Genomic DNA, 25,465 nt, shown 5'->3' on the forward strand with positions numbered 1-25,465 from the left:
AGAAGGGTGAGAGAAAGGGGAGGGGGCTATGGAGGAATCTAGAAGAGAATCAGGGAGGGAAAGGGCCGGAATGGAAGGCAAGCCCACCACCCCAAAGCCCCCTCCCCATGTCCCCCCCTCCCCCAACTCCAAAGAAGGAAATTAGGAGGCCACTGCCAGTGATGTTTGGGTCATTTCCACATGCTTTATTCCAGCAATCAAAATAATTAAAAACATCTCAAATTATTATACACATACAAAATAGGTACAGAGTCTTTTGCTTCCTCCCACCCCTAGGGGGAAAAACTGCTTTGTGCTTTGGGAAATTGTCTCTGAAACCCGGGAGAGAGGACGCAGGACAGACTAGGAGAGAGCCGGGAGGATGGGCTGCCGCTGTGGGAGGAGAGGGTTTCAGACGAGAGAGGTCGGAGAGCAGAGGCCTGAGAAGCCAGAGGCGGTGGAGAGGTTGAAAGTAAGCCGGGCTGGGCTGCAGCCGCACGCCTCTCCTCCCGTGTTAAATAGCACCTTTAGAAAATTCACAAGTCCCCATCCACAAAAAAAAAAAAAAAAAAAAAGAAAAATATCAAGGAATAAAAATAGACTTTGAACAAAAAGGAACATTTGCCGGCCTGGGGGGGCATCTAAATGTCTATAGCACCAGTAATTCCCTCCCCACCCTACCCCATCACATCGATGTAGCACCTTTGGTATAGAACGGGGAGCCGCTTCCACCTGCCCCCATCCCCGCCCCCAGGCAGTTGCCCCGGTGACACATAAAGACAAGAACGAGGTAGTCTTTCAGCAACACAGTTACACAAGGAACAGAACAGTCTCTCCCGCCCAGCCCTGGGCACCAGGGATTGTCGCGCTTTCCCCGAATCCGATGTTTCCGCTTGCCGTAGCCCTTCCTGACTCTCCTCCGGACCCAGTGAGGGGCTGGTGGCTCCCTGGGCACGACCCCCTCAAAAACGAAGGGGAGATGTTGCTAGGGCCATGGGAGTGCCAGATGGGAAGGCTTCTTAGGCAGTCTGAGAACCCCAGGTCCCCCCAGGGTTTGGGGGTGCTGGGCAGGCAGGAGCGGGCTGAGGGTGGGGCCGCTGGGGTGTTTCAGCATCGTCTTTGGTTGCCGGGCAGACAATGCCTTGTTTCCTGTGTCTTCTGGGGAGACAGATTTGGGAAGGAGTGGAGGGGAGGCCCCAAGGTGGGGTGGAGAAAGGAGCAGAAAGGGCAGCATTGGGGTCTCATGAGCCCAACGGGCAGAAAGGGACTTACCCCCGCATGGGTCTTCAAGCAAGTGGACCAAGCTTCCTTTTTTAAAAAGTTATTTATTTATTCTTTTTTTTTTTTTTTTTTTTTTGGTAAGGTTGAATGCACTTTTGGTTTTTGGTCATGTTCGGTTGGTCAAAGATAAAAACTAAGTTTGAGAGATGAATGCAAAGGAAAAAAATATTTTCCAAAGTCCATGTGAAACTGTCTCCCATTTTTTGGCTTTTGAGGGGGTTCAGTTTGGGTTGTTTGTCTGTTTCCGGGTTGGGGGGAGAGTTGTTTGGGTGGGAGGGAGCCAGGTTGGGATGGAGGGAGTTTACAGGAAGCAGGCAGGGCCAACGTCGAAGCCGAATTCCTGGTCTGGGGCGCCAATGTCCAAGGGGGCCACATCGATGATGGGCAGGCGGGAGGTCTTGGTGGTTTTGTATTCGATCACTGTCTTGCCCCAGGCTCCAGTGTGACTCTGGGGTGGGGCGGAGACAACGGGAGGGGCATTACCACGTGGGAGTGATGGAGGGAGGCCGCCATGGCCTGCCCAAAGGGCTCAAGTCCAGAGAGGTGGGGCCCTGCCTGGGGATTCCGGGGACTCACCGTGCAGCCATCGACGGTGACGCTGTAGGTGAAGCGGCTGTTGCCCTCGGCGCGGATCTCGATCTCGTTGGAGCCCTGGAGGAGCAGAGCCTTCTTGAGGTTGCCAGTCTGCTGGTCCATGTAGGCCACGCTGTTCTTGCAGTGGTAGGTGATGTTCTGGGAGGCCTCGGTGGACATCAGGCGCAGGAAGGTCAGCTGGATGGCCACATCGGCAGGGTCGGAGCCCTCGCTGCCATACTCGAACTGCAGGGGAGGGGAGGGAGGGAGGAGTGAGCCGCTGTGTGGGAACCTGTAGTCCTGACTGGCCTCCCTGTCTGGGGCCCTCAGAGAGCTGCCCAATGCACCTTCTATTGAGAGGGGCCACCACCTGCCCGTAGGCAGCCTGTGTCTGAACCACTATCAGGGACCCGGGACCCGTACCTCCCAGCCCAGCTCTGTCCATCACCCTTAGCAGAAACCTACTCCAGCACTTCATGTCCCTTCTGAGCGCTGGGCTAGCCCCTCTCCTGACACTGGCTCTGAGGTCCAGCTCACGCACCTGGAATCCGTCGGTCATGCTCTCGCCAAACCAGACGTGCCTCTTGTCCTTGGGGTTCTTGCTGATGTACCAGTTCTTCTGGGCCACGTTGGGCTGAGTGGGGTACACGCAGGTCTCACCAGTCTCCATGTTGCAGAAGACCTTGATGGCATCCAGGTTGCAGCCTTGGTTGGGGTCAATCCAGTACTCTCCTGTGGTAGGGCAGGCAAGGTGGGGTCAGGGAAGGGGGCAGCCAGCACCATACGGTAGGGGGCACACATGGGCATGCAGACCCTGGCACGGCAGGAGTAGGAGGGAGGGGGAGGCTAGGGCAGGCCCTCACCGCTCTTCCAGTCAGAGTGGCACATCTTGAGGTCGCGGCAGGTGCGGGCGGGGTTTTTGCGGCTGCCCTCGGGGCTCCGGATGTTCTCGATCTGCTGGCTCAGGCTCTTGAGGGTGGTGTCCACCTCGAGGTCACGATCACGAACCACATTGGCATCATCAGCCCGGTAGTAGCGGCCACCATCGTGAGCCTTCTCTTGAGGTGGCTGGGGCAGGAAGCTGAAGTCGAAACCAGCGCTGGGAGGACCAGGGGGACCAGGAGGGCCAGGAGGTCCAGGGGGACCCTGCACAGAGAGGGAGGAGAGTGGGGATTACTGGCATCCGAGTGCTTTGGGGGCTGGAGGGCCATGAGCAGAGGGGATGAGGGGCTACGTACAACAGGACCAGCATCACCAGTGCGACCGCGAGGACCAGGGGGCCCGATGGGGCCTGGGAGACCGTTGAGTCCATCTTTGCCAGGAGCACCAGCAGAGCCAGGGGGACCCTGGAGTGGGAGGACTGGTTTGAGAAAGGCTGCCAGAAGCCCCAACAACCCCAGCTCTGGAGGAGAAGCCCACCACCCTCCCTGCGGGCTCTGGCTCCATGGCCTCATACAGCCAGCCTCGGCCTCTTTCTCTAAGACGTGTCATAGCTCCTTCCAGCAGCTGAGCCAGGAGAGGACGGACTGGGGAGCTGAGAGGCCAAGGCTAGACCAGATTGTTTGTTCAGGATTCTTCTTCCCTTTGCCCATTCTCTGTCCCTCAACCCTTTTCCAGAGAGGCAAAGGGTGCCTGGGTCCCTGGCAAAGGGCCCTGAGTGAGCCTGGGCTTGGGGATCAGGAAGTGGAGAGAGAAGGCATGACTTACTCGGGGACCAGCAGGACCAGAGGCTCCAGAGGGACCTTGTTCACCAGGAGAGCCCTGAAGGACAGATACAAAGGCAATTCAGGCCCAGTGTGGGTCAAATGTAGCCAGAGGGCCTGGCTGGAGAGATGAGGGCAGCGTGGGCAACCCATACCCCTTCGTTATTCTGGAAATCTAGCCCCAGGGTGTTTGTGGGCTGAGACATCTCCCATCATCCCTCTCTGTGCATCCCTCACCCTCTCAGAAGCTATCCGGAGTTGCCCATCAGTCTTCAGACCCCAGTTCCCACTAGGGAGGGGTCCCCCTATCCAGAGGGGGAAACTGAGACAAAGCTCCTCCTCCTATCACACAGCACAGCATGAATGCTGGGGAGGGACTGAGCATACTCACAGGAGGGCCAGGGGGACCCTGGAGGCCAGAGAAGCCACGGTGACCCTTTATGCCTCTGTCACCCTGTTCGCCAGTCTCGCCCTTGTCACCACGGGGGCCTTGGGGTCCCTAGAAGAGAGAAGAGACAAACCGTCAGGTGGAAGTTCCACTGGCATTGAGTGGCGCACTGTCGGCATCTGTAGGGTTCTGAAGGCATGGGAGACACAGCAGGGTACTTACAGCGGGGCCACGGGCACCAACAGGGCCAACAGGACCGGCGGGACCAGCGGGACCCTGGGGAGAGAAGGAGAGCATGAGATCTGGGCCAGGCAGGCTGAGGCTGGGGCTGCGGGGTGAGGCCTCCCCGCTGCTGGATCTCTCTCCTCAGCTCCCTCCCACTGTGGCCATCTCTCCCGACCCCAGGGAAACCTCCCCGCTGCAATCTTCATGGGAGCTGGGGCCAACCCACAGGAGAGGGAACTTGGGCTGAGCTTTAGCTCAGTGTTTGCATTAAGTCCCTGACATCGTGCAGGATCTCCTTTCCCCCGCTGCCTGAGTGAAGTCTGACACCCATCCTTCTAAGGAGGCCTGGAGAGTCTCTGGCCTAACCAGATGCAGGGAGCTGGAGTCCAGCTACTTACAGTCTCACCACGATCACCACTCTTGCCAGCAGGGCCAACGGGGCCAGGGGCACCAGGAGCACCAGGAGCACCAGGGGGTCCAGCGGGGCCGCTCTCACCACGGTCACCCTGGTGGGGGAAGCAGAGGAGTATGGGTCAGCCCCAGCCAAAGGGCCAGGATGGGGCGGGGAAGCAGCAGACAAGGCTGTGGCCATGGAGTACTGCCATCTAACCTTAGGGCCAGGAGAGCCATCTCGTCCAGGGGAACCTTCAGCGCCAGGAGCTCCCTGCAGAGAGAGAGAGAAGTGAGAGTCAACCGGGGAAGAGGGCTCAGGCAAGGCCACAGTGGCCATGCTGCAGGTACTGGCACGGAGGCTGGGGACTGCTCACCTCACGTCCAGATTCACCAGGGGGTCCGGCCAATCCAGGGGGACCCATGGGACCAGGGGGACCACGTTCACCACTTGCTCCAGAGGGACCTTGTTTGCCAGGTTCACCCTAAGGGAGAAGAAAGAGTCAGGCCAGAGGTAGGGTCTGGGAGGACTCTTGAGTCCCTTGAGGTCATCTCTACCAAATCTGTCCTCCTTGGCTCCATCCCCCTTCAAGTCCTGTGACAGTTTTTCACCCCAAGGTGAGGGGGCACTTACAGAGGGGCCAGGAAGACCAGGGAAGCCTCTTTCTCCTCTCTGACCAGGCAGGCCGACCACACCACGCTGTCCAGCAATACCTTGAGGTCCGGGAGTACCAGGAGCACCCTGTGGGAGGCAAATGGGGGTGAGGTGCTGGACAGAGGGACAGGGACCCTCCCCAGCTCTGGACACCACCAGAGCTGCAGAGATCGGAGCTAGCACTTACAGCAGGTCCGTCGGCACCAGGGGATCCCTTCTCGCCAGCAGGGCCAGGGGGGCCGGGAGGGCCAACTTCACCAGGGCGTCCAGCAGGGCCAGTCTCACCACGGGGACCTTTGCCGCCTTCTTTGCCAGCAGGACCAGGAGGGCCAGGGGGGCCAGCATTTCCCTGGATGGGGATAGGAGGGGCTCTGAGGCTCTAGGCGGCTCTGGTGCATCACCGGGTTCTCAGTTGGGCCCACCATCCTTCTGGCAGCCTGTGCCCGCCACCCCCAACCTAGAGCAATGGGCTCCACTGCAGAGACTTACAGAGGGGCCAGGAGGACCGACTCGGCCAGCAGCACCAGGGAAACCAGTAGCACCCTGGCAGGAGAGAACAGAGGAACGGTCAGGGGGAGAACAGCCAACTCACCTGACCCAGCTGCCCTCACCTGCCAGCGGTGCCTGAGGAGAGGAGAGAGGCTCAGCAGAGAGGCGGGCGATACTCACAGGGGGACCAGCGCTGCCGCGAGCACCTTTGGGTCCAGGAGCACCAACGTTACCCTGTAGGAGAGCACAGAGGCATCAAGCCTGGGCCCGTCCTGGGTCCCAGCCCACCAGCATCGTGGGCACAGAGGGTGAGCGACTCACAATGGGGCCAGGGGGTCCAGCGGGTCCGGCAGGGCCAGGGGGACCAGCATCGCCTTTAGCACCAGCATCTCCAGGTTCGCCTTTAGCACCGGGTTGGCCATCAGCACCCTGGGGGAGGAAGCAGGGCAGTGAGTGGAGGGAAGGAGGTTGGAGTTTCCACTGGTTGGGGGAGGAGCAATAACTGAGGCAGGAAGATGCTTAGGTAGGAAATGATCCCCTCTCCACCCTTCTCCCCCAAGGAGGGCTGACGCCTTTGGCCTCATTCAGTTCCAGGTCCCAGTCAGTGATGAAAAATGAGGAGGGTCTTGGTACTCACAGGGGGGCCAGCGAAGCCAGCAGGGCCGGGGGGACCGGGCTCACCACGGTCTCCCTAGAAGAAAAGGAGGAGAAATGGAGAGATGCGCTGATACAGGGGAAGGTGGGGATGGGGTGAGGGGAGAGGCGCAGACAGGGCCAGGGTGCTGTGTGAAGGCAGGGAAGGGCCAAGTGTGGGGTCTTAAAAGGTCTTCTATACTTACGGGGGCACCACGAGCTCCAGTGGGACCAGCAGGGCCGCTGGGACCAGATTCACCCTGAGAGCAAGGGACAAGAGGCTTGGGGTCAGGGGCCTCCCCTGAACACTCCCAGCAGATGACCCCAGGAAAGCCTCCCCTCCCTCTGGTCCCTGCAGCTTCCCGGGTTGCCAGCTCAGTTTGACAAGACCTGCTCTCTTCACCCCACCCAAGCCCACGGAACCATGCCCAGGCCTGCTGGGAAGGCTATGTGTTAGGGCAGAAGGAGCGGAGGCGGCCACCTCACCTTGTCACCGGGGGCACCAGCAGGGCCAGGAGGACCAATGGGGCCAGTTAGACCACGGACGCCATCTTTGCCAGGAGAGCCATCAGCACCTTTGGGACCAGCATCACCCTACAGACATGGATAAGCTTGAGACTTCCAGCATGGGGTGAGGAGGTGACCTACAGTGTTTGGCTTGTGTCTGGGTTTCCTGAGAGGCCTTCCGCAGCTCTGCCCTGCCTCCCTCTGGGCCAAGGACTCAAATATCCTTTCAGGAAAAAGGGTTGCTGCCTGGAGACTCAGGAGGAAGTGAGGTTAAGAGGCCCCTGACTTGTGTAGCGGGATGAATCCGGGAGCCTCCATCAAGGAGATGCCCCCACCTCTTATCACCATGGTAACTCATGGGGAGAGACGGGCCTGGACCACAAGGAAAGGATTCATCAGCAGAGAGGCCAGAGGGGAAGAGGGGAGGATTAGGGAGAAAAGCTGCAGATCCCAGGGAGAAGGAGAGACGTTGAAGGATCAAAGCAGGCAGGGATGGGAGCCACAGAGGGCTCAGGGGAGGGGGAAGGTTGAACTTGAACTTACTCTGTCACCCTTAGGCCCTGGAAGGCCAGCTGCACCACGTTCACCAGGCATTCCCTGAAGGCCAGGGGCGCCCTGGCTACCGGGGGCTCCAGGAGCACCAGCATCACCCTATATGACAACCAGGAAGACTGGAGTGAGACCTGGGGTCCCAAGAGTGGGTCATAGCCCTCGGCCCCACTTGGCATCTCCCAGGCTTGGTTCCGAGGCCAGACAGGAACCAAGACGAAAAGATGAAAAGGACAGACTCACAGCGCCGACTTTAGGCTGTGTGGCCCCTACCCTGGTCTTGTCCCTGCCTCCCGCACCCTATCTCCATGGCTCTTGTCATAGCCGGTCACCCCTGCTGTATGGTGGGTGAGACCTGGCCCTGGGGCTGCTGGCCAGAGCCCCTTCCATGCCGCACTCACCTTAGCACCATCGTTGCCGGGAGCACCGTTGGCCCCACGGGGACCACCAGGACCAGGGGGACCTTGCACACCACGCTCGCCAGGGAAGCCTCTCTCGCCCTAGAAGGGAAGGTAGGGCGTGTGATGGCTGCTCTGGAGACAGGGCCAAGTACAAGCCACCTGACAGATGCAGCAAGAGAGGCCTACTTACTCTTGCTCCAGAGGGGCCGGGGGCACCGAGATCTCCGGGAACACCCTGAGGGGGAGGAGGGGAGGAACAGGCAGTGAGCGAAACCTACCTGGGGCCACTCTGCTGGAAACCACTCTCCTTCCTCCTGGGGGCTGGTGTGATTCGAGGTGAACCCCTGCTCAGCACTGACCCGGGATGATCCCAAACAGCCCCTCTTCCCCCTGGGGATGTGTCAGAGGTCTCCCTTTCCCCAAATTGTGGGCCAAGATTTATCAATAGAAGGGTTGTGGGAAAGCCACAGAGTATTCCAGCAACTCTTATGAGAAGTTGCCCAGACTAGCAATCATGCAGCCCTCCACTTGCCTCTGTGCCGCTCCCTTCGTGGTAGGAAGTTCTTTCTGGCATCTAACCTCAATCTCTCTAGCTGATGGCTGTCTGATTAGCTAAGAGCAGGGGCCTGTCCCCTCGGATTCTCTACACCTCCCACCCTTCTGGCAGACTGCTCCCTCTTACCTGTTCACCAGGTTTGCCTGCTTCACCGGGAGGACCAGCGGGTCCAGGGAGACCCTGTAGGAGGGAAATGGGGGAACGAGGGGGGGAAGGTTTAGAATCTGGAAGGGACCAAAGAGGTGTTTCCCACCCCTACCTTCCAGCACCCTGACAGCCACGAGGCCTCACCTGGAATCCGGGGGAGCCAGCAGGGCCTTGTTCACCTCTCTCGCCAGCGGGACCCTGCACAGAGAGAATGCTGCGGTCACGGGGAAGCCGAGGAGACGAGGGGCCAAGGGCATCTCCCCTTTCCTGCTCCCCAGATCTCCCCATCATGGACACTCACAGCAGGGCCAGGGGGTCCCTGAGCTCCAGCCTCTCCATCTTTGCCAGCAGGACCCTGCGGGGAGAGAACGAAGGAGAACTCAGGCTTGGGAGGCCCTGAGCAGCAGGGGAAGAGGGGCAGGTGGGCAGGGCCTGGGGTCCTGGACGAAGCTGACCCCGCTGGGGGCCTCTGATGCGTCGTGAGGACTGTGGCCTCTAGCACCCTCTCTGCAGGGAGGAGAAAGTGCCAGGGCAGGGACAGGAAGGGGGTCGGGATGGAAAGGAGATACTTACGACAGCGCCGGGGGGTCCAGGAACACCTCGCTCTCCAGCCTTGCCGGGCTCTCCCTGCGGAGAAGGGGAGTTAGGGTTGAGGGGGCTGCAGTGAGAAGCCAGGGCCTGCTGGGGCCTCCCATTTACTCTGAGTGGGACTTTCTACGGGACTTGCTTTTCAAAAGACTCTCCTGTTTGGCCCCCAGGGAATGCCCCTGCAGGCGCTCCTTGCTGGGCCCCTCTGAGTCCACTCCTCCCAAGATGCCCTTCCAGGCTCCCCCTGCTCACCCCACCCCCCACCTTCCTCCTATGCGCTGCCCACTGTGGCCCGACCACAAAGGCCTCTTATCTCCTCTGCTATCTCCTTTTGTTTTTTTTTTTTTTTTTTGAGACGGAGTTTCGCTCTTGTTACCCAGGCTGGAGTGCAATGGCGCGATCTCGGCTCACCGCAACCTCCGCCTCCTGGGTTCAGGCAATTCTCCTGCCTCAGCCTCCTGAGTCGCTGGGATTACAGGCACACACCACCATGCCCAGCTTATTTTTTGTATTTTTAGTAGAGACGGGGTTTCACCATGTTGACCAGGATGGTCTCGATCTCTTGACCTCGTGATCCACCCGCCTCGGCCTCCCAAAGTGCTGGGATTACAGGCTTGAGCCACCGCGCCCGGCCTTGCTATCTCCTTTTGAACTTTGAAGAACCCACCAAGACTGGGGGTGTCACATCCAAGGCCTGTCCTGTCCCCATGTGTGTGGGGTGGAGGGCCACAAACAACACTTATTTCCAGGGACAGAGCAGTGGTCACGGAGCCTAGAGAAGTCTTTCATTTTAGAGATAGGGAGATGGAGGTCCTGAAAGCGACTGTGAGTGGTCACACGGCAGATCAGCGGCGGAACTGAGCCCAGAACCCAGGACTCCTTCGCGTCCCTGGTGTGGCTGTCGCTGGCTCTTCATTGATCCTCACTAAATACTCACAGCAGCACCTTTAGGTCCAGGAAATCCCATCACACCAGCCTGACCACGGGCACCAGGGGGGCCTGGGGGTCCAGGGCGACCATCTTGACCAGCGGGACCCTAGGGGTGGAGGCACGAAAGCAGCGGTAAGGATGGGGGAGGCAGACAGGAGAGTGGGAAGGGGCTTGGGGGAGTGATACTTACAGGGGGGCCAGTTTTGCCATCAGGACCAGGGCTGCCAGGGCTTCCAGTCAGACCCTAGGGAGGCGGAAAGTTACGAGTGGGATTGAGGGAGAGGCATGATGGAGTAGGGGAGGACTCCAGAGGGCAGACCCCTGGGCTGGCTCCAGGACGCCTCATCCCAGACCCCACATGGGATGGTCAGGGCCTGGCCAAGCCTGGCCGAAGGGCTGGGGCCTCACCTTGGCACCAGGCAGGCCAGCTTCACCGGGACGACCAGCTTCACCAGGAGATCCTTTGGGGCCAGCAGGGCCAGGAGAACCACGTTCACCAGCGGGACCCTGGTTGGGGGAAGTTGCAAGGAACAGTTAGAGTCTCAAGTTTGTGGCTCTTTGCCACGGGCCAGCAGAGGAAGAGGCTGCCCAGGGAGCGGCCAGGTCAGACCCCCTGGCCTCAAGGAGAGGTTACCTTGGGACCAGCAACACCATCGGCGCCAGGGAAACCACGGCTACCAGGTCCACCCTGCGGGAGAAGAGGAGGCCAGTGAGCTCAGAGACACACAGGCACCAGCCAGGCACTGGGGTGGAGTGGGAGAGGGCAGGCAGGGGCACTCACACGCTCGCCAGGGGGTCCGGGCAGGCCAGTGGGTCCGGGTTCACCTCGGGCTCCTCGCTTTCCTTCCTCTCCAGCAGGGCCAGGGGGTCCTTGAACACCAACGGGGCCCTGGAGAGGGCCAAGAGGGGGGCGGCTTGTGGTGAGGGGCCATCCTGTGCCAGCTTCAGAGCCGGCTGAGGCTGGGCCGGCAGCATCACAGGTTCCTGGGGGTGGGGCAGGGGCTCCCCGAGAATACTAGGGGTTCTTCTTTCTGGATCTCCCTCAGGGCCTCCCGGGGCAGGGGGGGCTGGGCTGCAAGAAGGAGAGCAGGGGGACTTACGGGTTCTCCTTTGGCACCAGTGTCTCCCTTGCTGCCGGGAGCACCAGGTTCACCCTGCAAGCGAAGAGAAGAAGAGGATGAGTTGAGAGTTGGGGTGCTCAGTTGACCTGCATCTTCCTGCTCCCCAGATGAGAGCCGCACTGGAGCCAGTGCATGAGGCGGGCAGAAAGGAGAGGTTGGTACTCACGCTGTTACCCTTGGGACCAGGAGGGCCGCCGGGGCCCTGGGGTCCAGAGGGGCCTCGGGCACCAGGGAAGCCAGGAGCACCAGCAATACCAGGAGCGCCCTGTGGGAGGCAGACAGACAGGTGAGCCCAGGAGCAGAGGGCATGGGGTAAGCAGGCTGCAGGCAGCAAGGATGGGACGGAAGCCTGGCAGGATACTTACATTGGCACCTTTAGCACCAGGCTGTCCATCAGCACCAGGGTTTCCCTGTGGCAGAGAGAAAAGAGTGTGGGTGACAGGCAAGGACTCTCAGGTTAGAAAGTGCCACAGGGGACGCTGAGGCGGGGACACTTACAGCAGGGCCAGCAGCACCAGCAGGGCCAGGGGGACCAGGCTCACCACGCACACCCTGGGGACCTTCAGAGCCTCGGGGTCCTTGGGGACCAGCTTCACCCTGGATCAGAAGAAAGGACATATCAGAAGCCATCCTGGGAGACCCAGCCGTGCCTCTCTGGATGGCAGAAGGAAGGGGAGACAGGGACAGGAGAGCGTGATCAGGACTCTAAGATCAGAGATGGGGACCCCAGGACAAAGCTTTCCCCGCTCTCCTGCCACTCTGGGTCTCTTTTGTTGGGGAACAGGGAGACGTGAACCCCTTGGCCCATGAGCGTCATGCTCAGAGGAGAGCAGGGTCTCACCTTAGCACCAACAGCACCAGGGAAGCCAGCAGGACCAGCGGGGCCAGTGGGACCCTGTGAATGAAATGGGAATGTTAGCGAGAAGGAAGATGGCAGCTCCAAGTCATACCCTGGGACAGAAGTCCTGGCGTTCAGACCAACATAACCCAACCCCAGTGTCAGTCCTGAGAGCAGACACTGAGACCCTCCCCACTCCCAGGCCCTGAGGCCCACGGGCCACACTCACAGGGGGGCCAGCAGCACCAGTAGCACCATCATTTCCACGAGCACCCTGCGGGAGAGAAGGGAAGCCCTGTTGAGTTCACTGAGCACTGGCCAGTCCCTAGAGCTCAGGGGAGCCCCTTTCAGAGCCCAGAGGTACCCCAAGGGGCCAGGAGTACTTACAGCAGGGCCAGGGGGTCCAGGGCGACCTCTCTCACCAGGCAGACCACGGGGGCCCTGACAACCAAACCAAGAGCAGTCAGATGAGATGGGAGGCAGCCTTGTTCCCCCAGGCCTCCATTTTGCCCCTGCCTCCTGCCCTGTCCCTGTCCTCTGGAACTGGGCACACTCACCATCTGACCAGGAGCTCCGTTTTCACCAGGGCTGCCGGGCTCACCCTGTAGAACAGATAATGAGTGAGAAATTTGTTCATGGTGGGACTCAGGGGATGTGAAGGACCGTGGTTCAGACAGCCTCTTACCTTGGGGCCAGCAGGACCAGCATCTCCCTTGGCACCGTCCAAACCACTGAAGCCCTAAAGCAGGAGAGAGGTAGAAGGTCAGGACCTGCAGAGGGGCGGACCATCTTGGCACCCACCCAGACCTGAGAAAGAGCCTTGGGAGGTCAGCACCGCCATCCCCGTGTTTCTGAGCTAGACTAAACCCCAACTGGCTCAAGACCTCACCCAATCCTTTAACTGGGACTGCTTCCCACAGAGGGAGGTGCCTTTGGATGTCCACTCTCTGGCCCTTGGGACTTCTGCGGCTGCCACCCACCATGATGCACCCAGGACCTTTCAGGGAAGGGGCTGGGATTGGTCAGTGGGATGCTAGGGACTGGGGAGCTTCAATGACTCAAAGGGAACTCACTCTGTGTCCCTTCATTCCAGGGAGGCCAGCTGTTCCAGGCAATCCTCGAGCACCCTGGAGAGAAATAAAGAAGAAGATGAGGAAGGGCCATTAGAATACGCCACCATGAAGCCAGCTCCTAAATGACACCCAAGTGCAGTGAAGCCCAGCCCCCTGCTTACCTGAGGCCCAGGAGGCCCACGCTCACCAGGACGACCAGGTTTTCCAGCTTCCCCCTGAGTGGGAGAGAAAAGACTATCATGCCCCTACCTCCCCACCACTGCCCAGGGGCTGGAAAAGTGAGGAAGGTCTCAGTCTTCTTTGGACTGTTGCAGGTCAGGTTTGGGGGCCCAGAATCTTATATTTGAATCTACAGCTCAGTGTAAATCTACAGTGAAACTTTATTTGGTGAAATCTGAGTGCCTCTAAAGGAATTTCTGTTTAATTCTGTCACCAGCATTTTAATCTCACCATCTGTACACCAATTTCCCTGGAGGGATGGAGTCGGGGATTGCTCTAAGGTGGCTGGGGTGAGGAGAACAATCACCTTGTCAGGGACCTGGGGGAATCATCTCACTAAGGGGAAAGGTTATTGTTCAAGGGCAGTCCGTGCATTGGAAACGACTTGCCCTCCTTTTGCTGAGTATTGCTCCCAAAGGTGGTGGAGTGGAAATGACAGGACCCAACCCATGAGGGTTGATACCATGAGGCCAGATGGTATCTTCTTTCTGGGGATACTTACATCATCTCCGTTCTTTCCAGGGGGGCCAGGGGGACCTCGGGGACCCATGGGACCCTAGAAAAGATAGAAGAGGTGGTTAGAATAAGGATAAGAATAAAAGGGGAAGGCTGGGATTGGAGGGGAGACGTGAGGAAGACCCCAGGCCTGGGGTTTCTTCGATAGGAGAATCTGTGTGTTTGTAGAGGGAATGTGTATCGGTATAGAAAGAACTTACTGAAGCTCCAGGCTCGCCAGGCTCACCAGGGGGACCTTGGAAGCCTTGGGGACCCTTGAGAAGAAGGAAAAAAAGATGGGGTTAGAAGGCTGGTCCCTGCCAACTTTCTCCAATCTTACCAAGAGATCTCTGAGCATCTCCCCTGCCCTCCTCCCAGTCTTCCCTCCAAAAGACCAAAGCCCAAAGAGGCATATGAAGACCTCCTGGATACTCACAGGTGAACCAGGGGGGCCAGGGAGACCACGAGGACCAGAAGGACCCTATAGAAGGAGGAAAAAGCGGGGGCATGGTGATCCCTCTGCAGGAAAGCACATGGGTGGTATCATTCACACCTGTTGGGACCACCCAGCCATCCTGCATCCTCTCTGGGCTCTGAGGTCCCAAAGGTGATCCTGACCTCCCAAGCTGTCTTTGCCAGCCGCCTATGCCCACCTTCTCTGGATACCCATTGTCCCTTCTGTTATCCCTGCTCCCCCTGCTGGCTCACCATGGGGCCAGGCACGGAAATTCCTCCTGTTGATTTCTCATCATAGCCATAAGACAGCTGGGGAGCAAAGTTCTAGAACAAACAAGAGAAGTCAGGGTCAGGACAGTGAATTGAAGGGCAGGAGATGGCACTGAGGATGGAAGAAACTGACATCATGCACTTCCTGGTGTGATGTGCTGAGAAGAATAACATTGCTTGGGAGATAGTCCTGCCAAAAATGCATCCCTGCATCTAATCTAATCAGACAATCCCAAATTGAGAAACAGTCTGCAAAACAACCGGATTCTTCAAAACTTCAAGTGCCATGAAAGACAGAGAAAGTCTGAGGAACGTTCCACATGTGTGGAAACTAGAGCCATGACAGGGTGTGGGGGTGGAATCTATAAAGGACATTATTGGGACATCGGTGAACTTTGAACATGAACCGCACATTAGAGAATGAATGTAATCATTGTGCTATGCTCAGTTAAGAGAATGCTCTTGTTTTTAGGAAAAGCACACCAAGTATTTAGGAGCAAAGGAGCCTGACAGTAGCAACTTACTCAAACAGTTCAGGAAAAAAAAAAAAAAAAAAAAAAAAAACATATACATAAACAGAGACTAATAAAGTACATGTCACAAACTGTGAAGGGTATGTGAGAGTTTTCCGTAGGATTCCTGCAACTTTCCCGTAAGTTTGAAATTATCTCAAAGTATAAAATTATTTCATCTGTCAAAAAACAAAAACTAAACGGGAGAGTGGACACACAAGGCCTCTCCACTTACTCCTCCGAGGCCAGGGGGTCCGGGAGGTCCGGGGGGTCCGGGGGGTCCGGGAAGTCCAGGCTGTCCGGGGATGCCATCTCGGCCAGGGGGGCCTGCAGGTCCCTGCAGGGGGAGAGGGCGGGGCCGGGGTGAGCTCGGGGCCGGGAGCCACGCCCACCTGCAGCTCCCGGCAGCCCAGAGAGCGCAACGCTTACCCTTGGACCTCGGGGGCCAGTGTCTCCCTTGGGGCCCTGTGGGATTAGGGGAGAAGAAACAAGAGGCCAGGTTAGAGAAGGGAGGACCGTGAGGAGTCACGGGCGTCGGAGGGGCAAAAGTCGAGGGCAGGAGATTACCTCGACGCCGGTGGTTTCTTGGTCGGTGGTGACCTCTAGGGGGAGAAGAGACGCGCGTTAGAGCCAGGGTTTGCTAAGGCCGTTCCCGGCGGCAGGGTCTCCAGCAGGCAAGGCCAGCGGGCTCTGACCTGCCCCAGCCCCAGCCCCAGCCCCAGCCCCAGCCCCAGCTCCGGCCCCGGGCGCCGCCGCACCTGAGCCGTCGGGGCAGACGGGACAGCACTCGCCCTCGGGGATTTCGGCTCCGGGGCAGTTCTTGGTCTCATCACAGATCACGTCATCACACAACACCTTGCCGTTGTCGCAGACGCAGATCCGGCAGGGCTCGGGTTTCCACACGTCTCGGTCATGGTACCTGAGGCCGTTCTGTACGCAGGTGATTGGTGGGACTGGGACAGGCGGAGGAAGAGGGGGGTTGTCAGGAGGCTGGGACCCCCACCTCGGGCTCCAAGACCCCCACTTTAATCACCTTTCCCCCGGATCTAAGAGGCACACTTGGGCTTTTCACTTCCTGCCCCTCCCCCGGTTCCTCTTTCCTCAAATCCTTAAAAGCTCGCCTGCTCCTCATCAGCGCCGGTGACAGCGCCGAGGCGCCTGGCCAGGGAGGCTGTAACTCTTTCCAGTTCTCAGGAATTTAAACAAAGCTTTAGGCTGCGGTGGCTTCCAACTCCAACCTCAGCCCATTGGCGCTGAAGCCAAGTGAAATAAAAACCGCAGGGTGGGGGGGGGCGGGGAGGGGAAGAAGGAGGGGCCTATCGCGAGGGCAGGCTCGTGGGGAGTGGCCTGCGTGGTGGGGACTGGAGGAGGGCGCGGGAGGAGAGGAGGGAGGTCCAGCCCTCATCCCGCCCCCATTCCCGGGGCAGGTGAGTGGCGGGGGCGGGGCTAGGAGAATGGGAGCGGCTGATTGAAGTCCCCCCAAGACTTGAATTGTACCTCAAAATTAGGAGACACCCTAACCTCCAGCACCTAGACATCTTAAAAGCCCGCTCTCGCAGCCATTCCCAGTCCCCCAAACCCAGTGAGTGCCTCCGGGTCACTTTTTAGCCAAAGAACCAAAAAGTCCGCAAATAGTCCAGAAGTTAGCTAACCACTCCCACCGCGCTAGCGGCTCCCCAGACGGCCACTAGGTGGCGGGCAACGCCAAGCAACGGGACTGGGGCGGGGCCAACCTCGCCGGCCGGGCCACCTCTTTAAGAGGCTGGGGCTGCCCCATCCTCTGCTTTACTTTCCAGATCTAGAGGTGGGGTCCGCACCGAGCAAAAACCCAACTCTTCCCGCTGCGGCTCCTCCCCAAGAAGCGCGGGACAGGGAGGTGCAGTGCGCAGCATCGGTCAGCAGGGGGCACAAAGACCCCACCCCGCCAAGTCCACGCCAAAGTTTCTCATCCTCCACCGCCCACGCTCCGCGCCCCCTCCCCCGCGGCCCAGCACCCCGCGGCCCAGCAACAGTCTGGCCCGCAGAGAGGGCAATCTTTCCTTATGAATCATCCCACAGCCTTTCCGATCGCTTCTACATCTTGGGCTTCAAATCCCCCGCTCGGCGCCCCCATCCCATCTTCGACGTGCTTCCCCCACTCTGCACCCAGATCCCCACTTTCCCAGTTGCGCGCTCGGGATTCTCTCCTGCACCAACGCATGCCGCGCTCAACCCTCACCTCCCACTCCTCCCAACCTCCCCAGGATGAGCTCCCTCCTCTTTCAGGGTGCCCAGGAAGAGCCCTCATCATCTCCCATTCCCGTCTTCGGAGCATCCACGTCTCCGTTTAAGCCGCGGCGCCCGGGACCAAGCGCAAGGCACGATAAAGAGGAGTATCCGTGCACTCCCAAAAGTTTGGGACTTACTGTCTTCGTCTTGGCCCTCGACTTGGCCTTCCTCTTGGCCGTGCGTCAGGAGGGCGGCGGCCGCTAAGAGGAGCAGGAGCCGGAGGTCCACAAAGCTGAACATGTCTAGACCCTAGACATGTAGACTCTTTGCGGCTGGGGAGGGGGTTAGCGTCCGCTCATGCGTGGCCTCACACTCTGCGTGCCTCCTGCTCCGACCCCGAGGAGAAACTCCCGTCTGCTCCGACTACTGGCCCGGGCCCCTTTTATACTATCCTGATCCAGCGCAGGGAGGAACCCTGCCCTTCGGATAGGGGGAGCCGGCCGCCCGTCCCCCAGCCAATCAGAGCTGCCTGGCCCGGCCCCCAATTTGGGTGTTGGAATGGAGAGGGGTAGGAGGAGGGAAGGGAGTCCACCCCACATTTCCCCCCTCCGCAGCTCTGCCTCCCCAGCCCCCAGCCTAGCCTGGACCAGAGGTCCTGTCGCAGGGATGCGTTGAGTCCTCAGAACGGTGTGGGCTGAGTGGGTAGGGGTGCCCCTCTGCTCTCTTCCTGGGACCTCCAATCTAGAGGAAGTGGAACTGGGGAGCGGGGTGGGGAGCCTTCCAAAGGTGGAAGGGTTGGGGGTGTTGGGGAGGGGTTCCTCTTGGCTGTGCCCCACTCGCCCTCTGACTTTTCTGGCAAGAGCTAAGGGAGTAGCATAAAGAGGCCAGCTGAGGACCTCTCCAAAACAGGGGAATTAAGAAGATGTACCTGTTTGGGTGTGTCTTCTGGTGTGGCTAGGGTATGGAGCTTAGGAATATTTGGGGAACAATTTAGAGATTCCTTTCTAGACATGAAGAATGAGGTATCAGAGAGGGTGCAGGTGAGGGAGTTTTATTTTTGAGGATGTCGATTCTGCTGTGCTCCAAGACAGAATCAAATGCCTTCCTCCAAACCCTAGACATGATTGAGACGGGGTAGGGAGGCCGAGGTGCAGGGTGAGAAACATGACTAGGTGGTCTGTCCAGAGGGAAGACTTGGCATTGGGTGAGGCGCAGCCAGGAAGGGGTGGGGGATTACTAGGGACACAGAGGTGGGGATTGGGGCTTGCAATCCCCTAAAAATTCATTCCTCAAACTCTTCCACCCCAGAGTTGGGAAGTATTTTTAGTGGGAGGACGGTGATCATTGGCGACTTAGAGAAGAGTTCTGTCTGCCATGGCTGTGGCCAGCGGCTGCTTGGAGACCTCCTGCCCAGCACAGTCAAACCAGAGAGAACCTGGGTGGAGGGAGGGCACTTAGCTAAAGAGGTGTCTTTCTGGGAGCTCCGTAAAGCCCCTTCTCCAGTTGTACCAGCAGTCGGTGTTGGGGATGTGTGGGATGTTTTGGGGGTCTGGGTGAAACTTGCCTTTAGGGGTGTGGATAGGTTACAGAGGATGATTAATCTTATTTTAGGGGCCACTTGCCACTGCCTCATCTCTTTACTGAAAATCCAGGTCATTGCTCTCTGCCTTAGGAACCAGAGAGAATCATCTGTACACTCTGAAAGGGGCCTGGGACCCAAAGGACAGCAGGCTATATGATATCTAGGGAAGATGCCTCTAGAACTCCATGTCCTTTCTTCCCCGGTGTCCCAACCCCACAACAGGGCTCTGCCTCAACCCCAATCTACCTCGTTCTGACAAAACCTGTGGGCCTGAGAGAAGGCCTGGGGGTCTCCTGGCCTGCCCTGTTCATTTCTCTCCCTCCTGTGCAGCTCCCCACCCCCGGTACTCCAGAGCTGCAAACGTGGAAGCGGGGAGTCCCGCCTCCCCCAAACCATCCAAGATTCCATTGCCTCCCCCCGCCCCTCTCCACGCCCTCCCCCAGCTGGTTTTGTGCAACGAAGGCAAAGGGAAAAAAAGGAACAGAAGGGGAGGGAGCCACGTCGGCTGGCCGTGGGCAGCCAGGACGAGCGGTGCGGGTGGGGCGGCAGCGGGAGACTGCAGGGGCTATAATTAAAGGGAAAATATAGAGTTTCCAGAGAGGCAGGGCTGGAGACAGCAACGGAGGGACGGACTTTCATCAATTATCCCGGCCATGTGGCAGCAACTTGTGGCCCAGGGTCTGCCCCCGCCTAGTGCCAGCGACTGCAGGGCAGGACTAGGGACCCAATGCTGAGATGGCATTTCCTGAAGCCACCAAAGTCTCTACTGTGGGTCAGTTCCAAGAGGCCCCCTCCCTAATAGGGGACAAGAGTCCTGTTTTTGGAGGGAATAGACATTTAGAGTGGTGGTCTAGGGCAGGGTGTCACTGGGCTTGGTCGTATGATGGCTGGTGACCTGTCCACCTCCTTGCTTCTTGGGTTTCATAGCAAGAAGGGCTCCTGCCTGCAGCGCCCCCTCCCCACATGTTCCCCATCCAGGCTTTCCCAGGCATGTCTTAAAGAAGAGCTGAAACCTCCAAGGTGTGAATTGGGGGTTGCTACATCATGGGCCTGGGGTTCTGAAGGATATTTGGGGACACTTGGTATTGGGGTTTTGTGTGCCTGGTGTGTGACGGCCACCACCCCAATGTCCCGTTCCAGGCCTTCCTCCCAGGAGCCGAGGCAGACGGCTTCCAAGCATCCTTTACACGTGGCATGGAGCTGAGGCTCAAGGCCTCCTCTGCCACTCTCTGACTTAAAACGTTTGGCAGGCGCCCAGGCTGAAGATGTGTCTTTAATTTCTGCAGCATGACAGTGAGAGGAAGAATGTGCTTGGGGTCTCCTCCCAGCCTGGCTGGGCCTTCCTGGCCAGGACTGAGGGCTGCAGACTGGGGGGATGGGGGGTGGGAGGAGGAGGGAGCTTGTGCCTGAGAGAGGAGGAGACGCCACCTCATCTTTAGGAAACTCTGAAGCTCTGGCTTCTGGTGGAATGCAAGACTTTGTCCGGCACTTAAAGTAGGGGGAGCAAAAGCCAAAATCTCCTCCCCACACCCCCAAGAAATGGTAAAGTCATTAGCAGTTAGGGAAAAAAAAATTCCTTAAGAAGAAAAACAGAAGAAAGTGCTGAGCTCTGAATTCTCTCCTTCTCCAAATTTCCCCATGCCCCCAAAACACCAGAGAAGGAGGGAAAAGGCCCCCACTCTCAGAGCTCCTCAGGCGCCCCGTCTGGACTCAAGGTGTGGGACAAAGGAGAGAACACACCTGGAAGAGGTAGCCCAGGTGTGGTGCACCTGGTGGGAGCACCTCCCCTGCCCTGCACATCTGGGTTCCGCTTTCCAGCTCTGCGGCCTCCAGTTGAGGTTCTGTTGCCCCTCCCCCAACTCCAACTCTCCAGAACGCTTCTCTGCTCCCACCTCTGCCCCCAGACTGATGACAGGGAGGGGGTCCCTAGGAGAGGGGCTGAGAAGAGAGAAGGGCAGGGTCTAAGAGCGGGGCGGGGTGGGGGGTGCAGTGAAGACCTCAGAATGAAGCTCTCCATGAGTCTCTATCATGAGCCCTGCACAGTTCCTGTGGAGTGAGCCTGGAGCAGAATGTGGGGACCGCCCCCGAGTGTGTCTGGGACCTTCTTCTCCCCTTGCTTCAGCGCGGCACCGTCGGAGCCCGTTGCGGGGTCCCTCAGCTTCGGGCTGCAGCTCTGCCCTTCTCTGCCTTAGCCCCAAATCCAAGCCCTCCGGCCTCCTAGGATTTCCCTCTCTCCCTTCCTCCCGCCCTCCTTCCTGCCCAGGGTTAGGGGGCAGACGATGAAGTAGGTTTGGTCCGTGCTGAGTGTCTGAAGCCTGTGAGACATCCAGTTCGAAATATGGAGGAAATCCTTGGGTGCCCAAGTCGAAGTTCAGAGGACAGACAAAAGCGGGGCCCAGGAGGATGGTAACTGAAGCTGGGGCTGTGGACGGCGCGGCCTCAGAGAAAGCATGGAGGGTGGAGGCAGCAGTGTGGAGGGGCTGGCGCTGAGCCTCGGGGACCCTCAGGGTGTAAGGGCTTAGGAGGAGACAGGGCAGGAGTGGCCAGAAGAGGGCTGGGAGAGAGGGACTGGGGGGCCATGAGTGCAGAGGAAGGGGATGGTGCTGGAAGGAAGGAGCGCTCCGTGCTGCGGAGAGAACTAGTGTGGAAAGGAGTAAAGCATTCCCGGGACTTAGCAGAATGGTGGGGGCTGACCCCCCATGTGAGCTGCTCTGGTGGAGAGATGGGCAAGGAAGCAGACTGGAGTGGGCTGAGGAGTGTGTGGGAGGCCAGAAGCAAGGCCAGGGGGCAGGGCCTGGGAAGAGGAGTCTAGCTGGGTGGCATAGAGAGGCGTCTCTCCCCTGCTCTCTCGCTCTCCTTCCACACCCCCTCAGGCCCCCCATCTCTCCCCTCTCTTCTGAGTGACTTCGCTGTTTTCTCCATTCCCCCCATCTCCAGAGCTCCCTTTCTGGATTACATTGGCCTCTTTTGCTCTCCTTCCCGCTTTTCTTTTCTCCCCAGGTGACCTGAGCCCTCAAATGTCCACAGCCAGGCCCAGCCTCCCCCTCATTTTCCCCTAGAGCAAGCCCTCATTCCAGGCTCTTGAAGATGAGCCTTGCTTTCTGGTCCTGGACAGATCCAACCCCATTCTCTGCACCCGTCACCACCCCCATTCCTAGGAGGAGAACTTGGGAGCTGGAGAGAGAAGGGCCAGGGGCATGGCCCCAGGTGACAGCAAGTCTGTCATGCCCCCCTGCTCCCAGGCCCTCTCCAGCCACCCCACCAGGTCCCAGCGAGGTCCCGGCTGAGTCGAATGTGCTGGACAGGGGATGTTGTTGAGTTTGGGGACCCCAGTTCTCACTGTTGCTCTGTGGTAGTCAGAAGTGAGGGGCCAGCCCCATCTTTCCTGTGTGAGCTCCAGCAAGGTAGCTGGCAGCTTCTCTGTCATATCCTTCCCTGCTCCTGGCGTCTGGAGGCAGTGTAGGTTCTTCTTAAAAGTTGACTTGGCCGGGCACGGTGGCTCACACCTGTAATCCCAGCACTTTGGGAGGCTGAGGAGGGTGGATCACCTGAGGCCAACATGGTGAAACCCCGATCTCTACTAAAAATACAAAAATTAGCTGGGAGCGGTGGTGCACGCCTGTAATCCCAGCTACTTGGACTATCACTTGAACCCAGGAGAATCACTTGAACCTAGGAGGTGGAGGTTGCAGTGAGCCGAGATCACGCCATTGCACTCCAGCCTGGGCAAAAAGAGTGAAACTCTGTCTCAAAACAAACAAACAAACAAAAACAAAAAACAAAACTTGGCTTAATAATTTGATTAAATTTTTCTTTACATCTTTCTGTTTGGTTTAATTCTCTGCCTGTTTATTCCACTTCCTTTTCTCCATTCCGTTCTTCCTTTCTTTTTTCTATTCATTTACCTTTTCTCTCCCCCTCCCCCAAACTTGCTCCCTTCAAATTTTCCTCTTCATGCATTTTTCTTCCTTTTCTTAGTTTTTTTTTTTTTTTTTCTCTACCTCTGGCCCATTGTCCCACCCCTCCACCCACACAGTCTTCTTTCTCCCTCCCTCTTTTCCTCTCTTATTCCTTTCCGGCATCTCCTCTTCCCCAGTCCCCGGTGCTCTGGTGCCCATCCTGGGGGGTGGCGCTCTGCCAGGTCTCCTCATGCTGCAGGCGGGTGTGCAGCCTTCGTGAGCTGCTCCAGGGGAGAAAGGGCGGCAGCCACGGAGGGGGCGAGTGGTGCAGGGCTTGCATCATAGCCAGATGTCTGGTTGCCCTGTTGTGTTTGGGAGATAAATGCCAAGTTTCTTTGAATCCTGAATTTAAATACAGCGAGTGCTCGACTTATGACCACGATTGGTTCCGACAGACCAGTCGTAACACGATTTGGTCGTAAGTTGAGTAGGCCATATGTATAGTGCTGTGAAATGATGTTATAAAAATCTTTAAGTCATATTTTATCATAATTTTCTTTATTGTTATATATCATAATTTTCTTTGTTCATTTTATGCCATTTGTATCATCTCTACACCATTTTGTTTCTTATTTTTACATTCGTCAGGTTTAAGTAAAACACTGCATTACCAGTACAACTGGTTTGATATTTGCAAAACATACAAAATTACAAAATACAGGTGCATACAAAAATACAAAATACAGGTGTAAAAAATACCATAGGAAACATTTTCCCAATTGCAAAACATATCAAAATATATAAACATGTACGAAACATTTTATTGGCCGTTTTTGAATTTGATCTTCCATCCAAACATATAGCAATTTCTCCATTTCGTGGATGGGCCTGCTTCGTTGCTTTGTTATAACTGTTGATTGCATGGGTGCAGAACCTTTCACAGCTTCACGAATTCTTTCTTTATCTTTCAAAATCGTCGACACAGTCCAGTGTGATAACTTCGTATCACGTGCGATCACATTCACTTTCTTTCCTCCTTCGTACTGCTTAATTACCTTCATTTTCGTGTCGAGATCGATGGCCGTTCTTTCCTTCTTGGCAGGCTGAGGTGTAGACAAAGACAACTTCCTCTTGGTAGACATCTTGGGAGGGGTTTGATGAAAAATATCCAAGACACAAAACACAAATTGCTGTACCGAGTCTGGGATAACAGTTGAAATGGTGCACGCGGGGATGGTAGTGCTGCCGGAAGCTGGTCCTCACTGTTGTACGCCCAGCTGGGCAACGTTTGCGCTGCCAGATGTGGAGCAGTCGTGGCTAGCGATTGTGGTCGTAAAGTCGAATGGTCGTGAGTTGCTTAGGTCATAAGCCGATCAATACCTGTAAAAGAAGGGGGTTGCTGAGGAGAAGCCTCTGTTAGGCAGAGGTACCTTCCAGATCTTGATCTCCTTCCTTGATACCCCCCACAACCCCCACCCCAGGTAAGCCTTGGCCACCAATGTCTCCTGTCTGCCACCTCTGACCCAGCCACTGGTTCTTCCTCCTGGCAAACCTGAGATTCTGGAGTTTCAGGGGCGGGGTGTTGGGCAGGGGTGGGGGAGCCCAGTCTGCTCACTTGCACCAGCTCTGGCAGAGGGCCCCTTTGGACAGTCTGGCTCGGACACAAAGGATCCTGTATGGATAACATGACCCTTGCCTTCTTCCCAAAAGCCACCTCCTGCTAAGGAGCCACATTCATTTACTGATGAGTTCATTCAACAATACTCACGTGCCAGGCATTTTGCTGGGCACTGGACATTCAGTGGTAAGCAGCATAGACCCTGTGCCTGCCTGATGGAGCTTATGTCTGGTAAAGACACAGACAGCAATGAAATTACATGAATAAACATGGAGGCACAACCAGCAAGGTTACCAAGGAGAAGAATGCAGAGCTTTGAATGAGCAGGCACGGCAAAGGGTCTGCCTGAGCCCTGGAGCCCTAGGAAGCCTTCCCTGGGTAGGCTGATGGGAGGGGTAGGAGGCAGGCTGGGGAGTGATGGGACCACATATGGAAAGGCAGGAGGGAGCATGGCGAGTGCTGGATGCCCAAGGAATTCAGGGAAGGCCAGTGTGGCCAGAGCACCAGAGGCAAAGGCTGGGCAGACCAGAGAGGCCCCAGCAGGGATGTAGTCTCTCTTCTTTGAGCTATGGGCCCCAGCAGAGGGCCTGAGGCAGGGGAGGGTCACAATCAGGTCTGCATTTGTAGAAGAAGGCCATGGGCACTCGATAGCATAGGTACCTGTGGGAGGAGGGCTGTGGTCGAAGGTGGAGGAGCAGATGAGAGGCAGCTACACCTGCCCAGGTGAGGGGCTTGGACCTGGTAGATGGGAATGCAGACGGAGAGAAGAGGATGGGCTTGAGAGGCCTTTGGGAGACAAAATTTACAGGTGCTGGGGTTGGATTAGATGTGGGGTGGGGGTGGTGAGGAACAGGGATGACCCCAGGCTTCTGTCTGGACAAGGACCCTACTTGGAGGAGAATATGCTGAATTTGCTGACCCTGTAGTTGATCCTATTCCCTGGGTGGTTACTGCAGGTCTTCTGGGGCCATCCCTGTGCTGAGGAGAGCTCTGGGGACAATAGCTTCCACTCTGGGACAGTGGGGAGCCAGGAAGGGGAATAACACACACACACACACACACACACAGACACACACACAGACACACATACACAGACACACACACACACGGACAGACACACACACACACAGACACAGACACACACAGACACACACACAGACACACACACACAGACACACAC

At 57.5% G+C, this 25,465-nt stretch overlaps 1 protein-coding gene across 2 annotated transcripts; it reads right to left on the minus strand.

Annotated features, from left to right (window-relative positions):
- Nucleotides 1–164: 164 nt before the first annotated feature.
- Nucleotides 165–17,637, minus strand: COL1A1 (collagen type I alpha 1 chain). 2 transcript variants are annotated; one of them, XM_032279977.1, is made up of 51 exons: nucleotides 17,384–17,637; nucleotides 15,737–15,931; nucleotides 15,546–15,580; nucleotides 15,408–15,443; nucleotides 15,214–15,315; nucleotides 14,449–14,520; nucleotides 14,177–14,221; nucleotides 13,962–14,015; nucleotides 13,748–13,801; nucleotides 13,188–13,241; nucleotides 13,027–13,080; nucleotides 12,639–12,692; nucleotides 12,511–12,555; nucleotides 12,341–12,394; nucleotides 12,183–12,227; nucleotides 11,957–12,010; nucleotides 11,614–11,712; nucleotides 11,481–11,525; nucleotides 11,282–11,380; nucleotides 11,095–11,148; nucleotides 10,776–10,883; nucleotides 10,629–10,682; nucleotides 10,403–10,501; nucleotides 10,185–10,238; nucleotides 10,002–10,100; nucleotides 9,050–9,103; nucleotides 8,778–8,831; nucleotides 8,621–8,674; nucleotides 8,456–8,509; nucleotides 7,964–8,008; nucleotides 7,774–7,872; nucleotides 7,367–7,474; nucleotides 6,803–6,910; nucleotides 6,523–6,576; nucleotides 6,321–6,374; nucleotides 6,005–6,112; nucleotides 5,864–5,917; nucleotides 5,684–5,737; nucleotides 5,382–5,543; nucleotides 5,174–5,281; nucleotides 4,917–5,024; nucleotides 4,760–4,813; nucleotides 4,548–4,655; nucleotides 4,147–4,200; nucleotides 3,928–4,035; nucleotides 3,541–3,594; nucleotides 3,072–3,179; nucleotides 2,697–2,979; nucleotides 2,375–2,565; nucleotides 1,837–2,079; nucleotides 165–1,708 (listed from the first exon to the last, which is right to left on the minus strand). In XM_032279977.1, the coding sequence occupies exons 1-51, from the start codon at nucleotides 17,484–17,486 to the stop codon at nucleotides 1,562–1,564; spliced, it is 4,395 nt and encodes a 1,464-aa protein (XP_032135868.1). In that variant the 5' UTR covers nucleotides 17,487–17,637; the 3' UTR covers nucleotides 165–1,561. The 2 variants fall into 2 exon arrangements, with proteins under 2 accessions (XP_032135868.1, XP_032135869.1); XM_032279978.1 differs by lacking the exons at nucleotides 5,174–5,281; nucleotides 5,382–5,543.
- Between the last annotated feature and the right edge of the window lie 7,828 nt (nucleotides 17,638–25,465).

The sequence above is a fragment of the Sapajus apella genome, unplaced genomic scaffold, assembly GCF_009761245.1.
Source record: "Sapajus apella isolate SASKATOON/1434 unplaced genomic scaffold, GSC_monkey_1.0 scaffold12, whole genome shotgun sequence".
Classification (NCBI taxonomy): domain Eukaryota; kingdom Metazoa; phylum Chordata; class Mammalia; order Primates; family Cebidae; genus Sapajus; species Sapajus apella.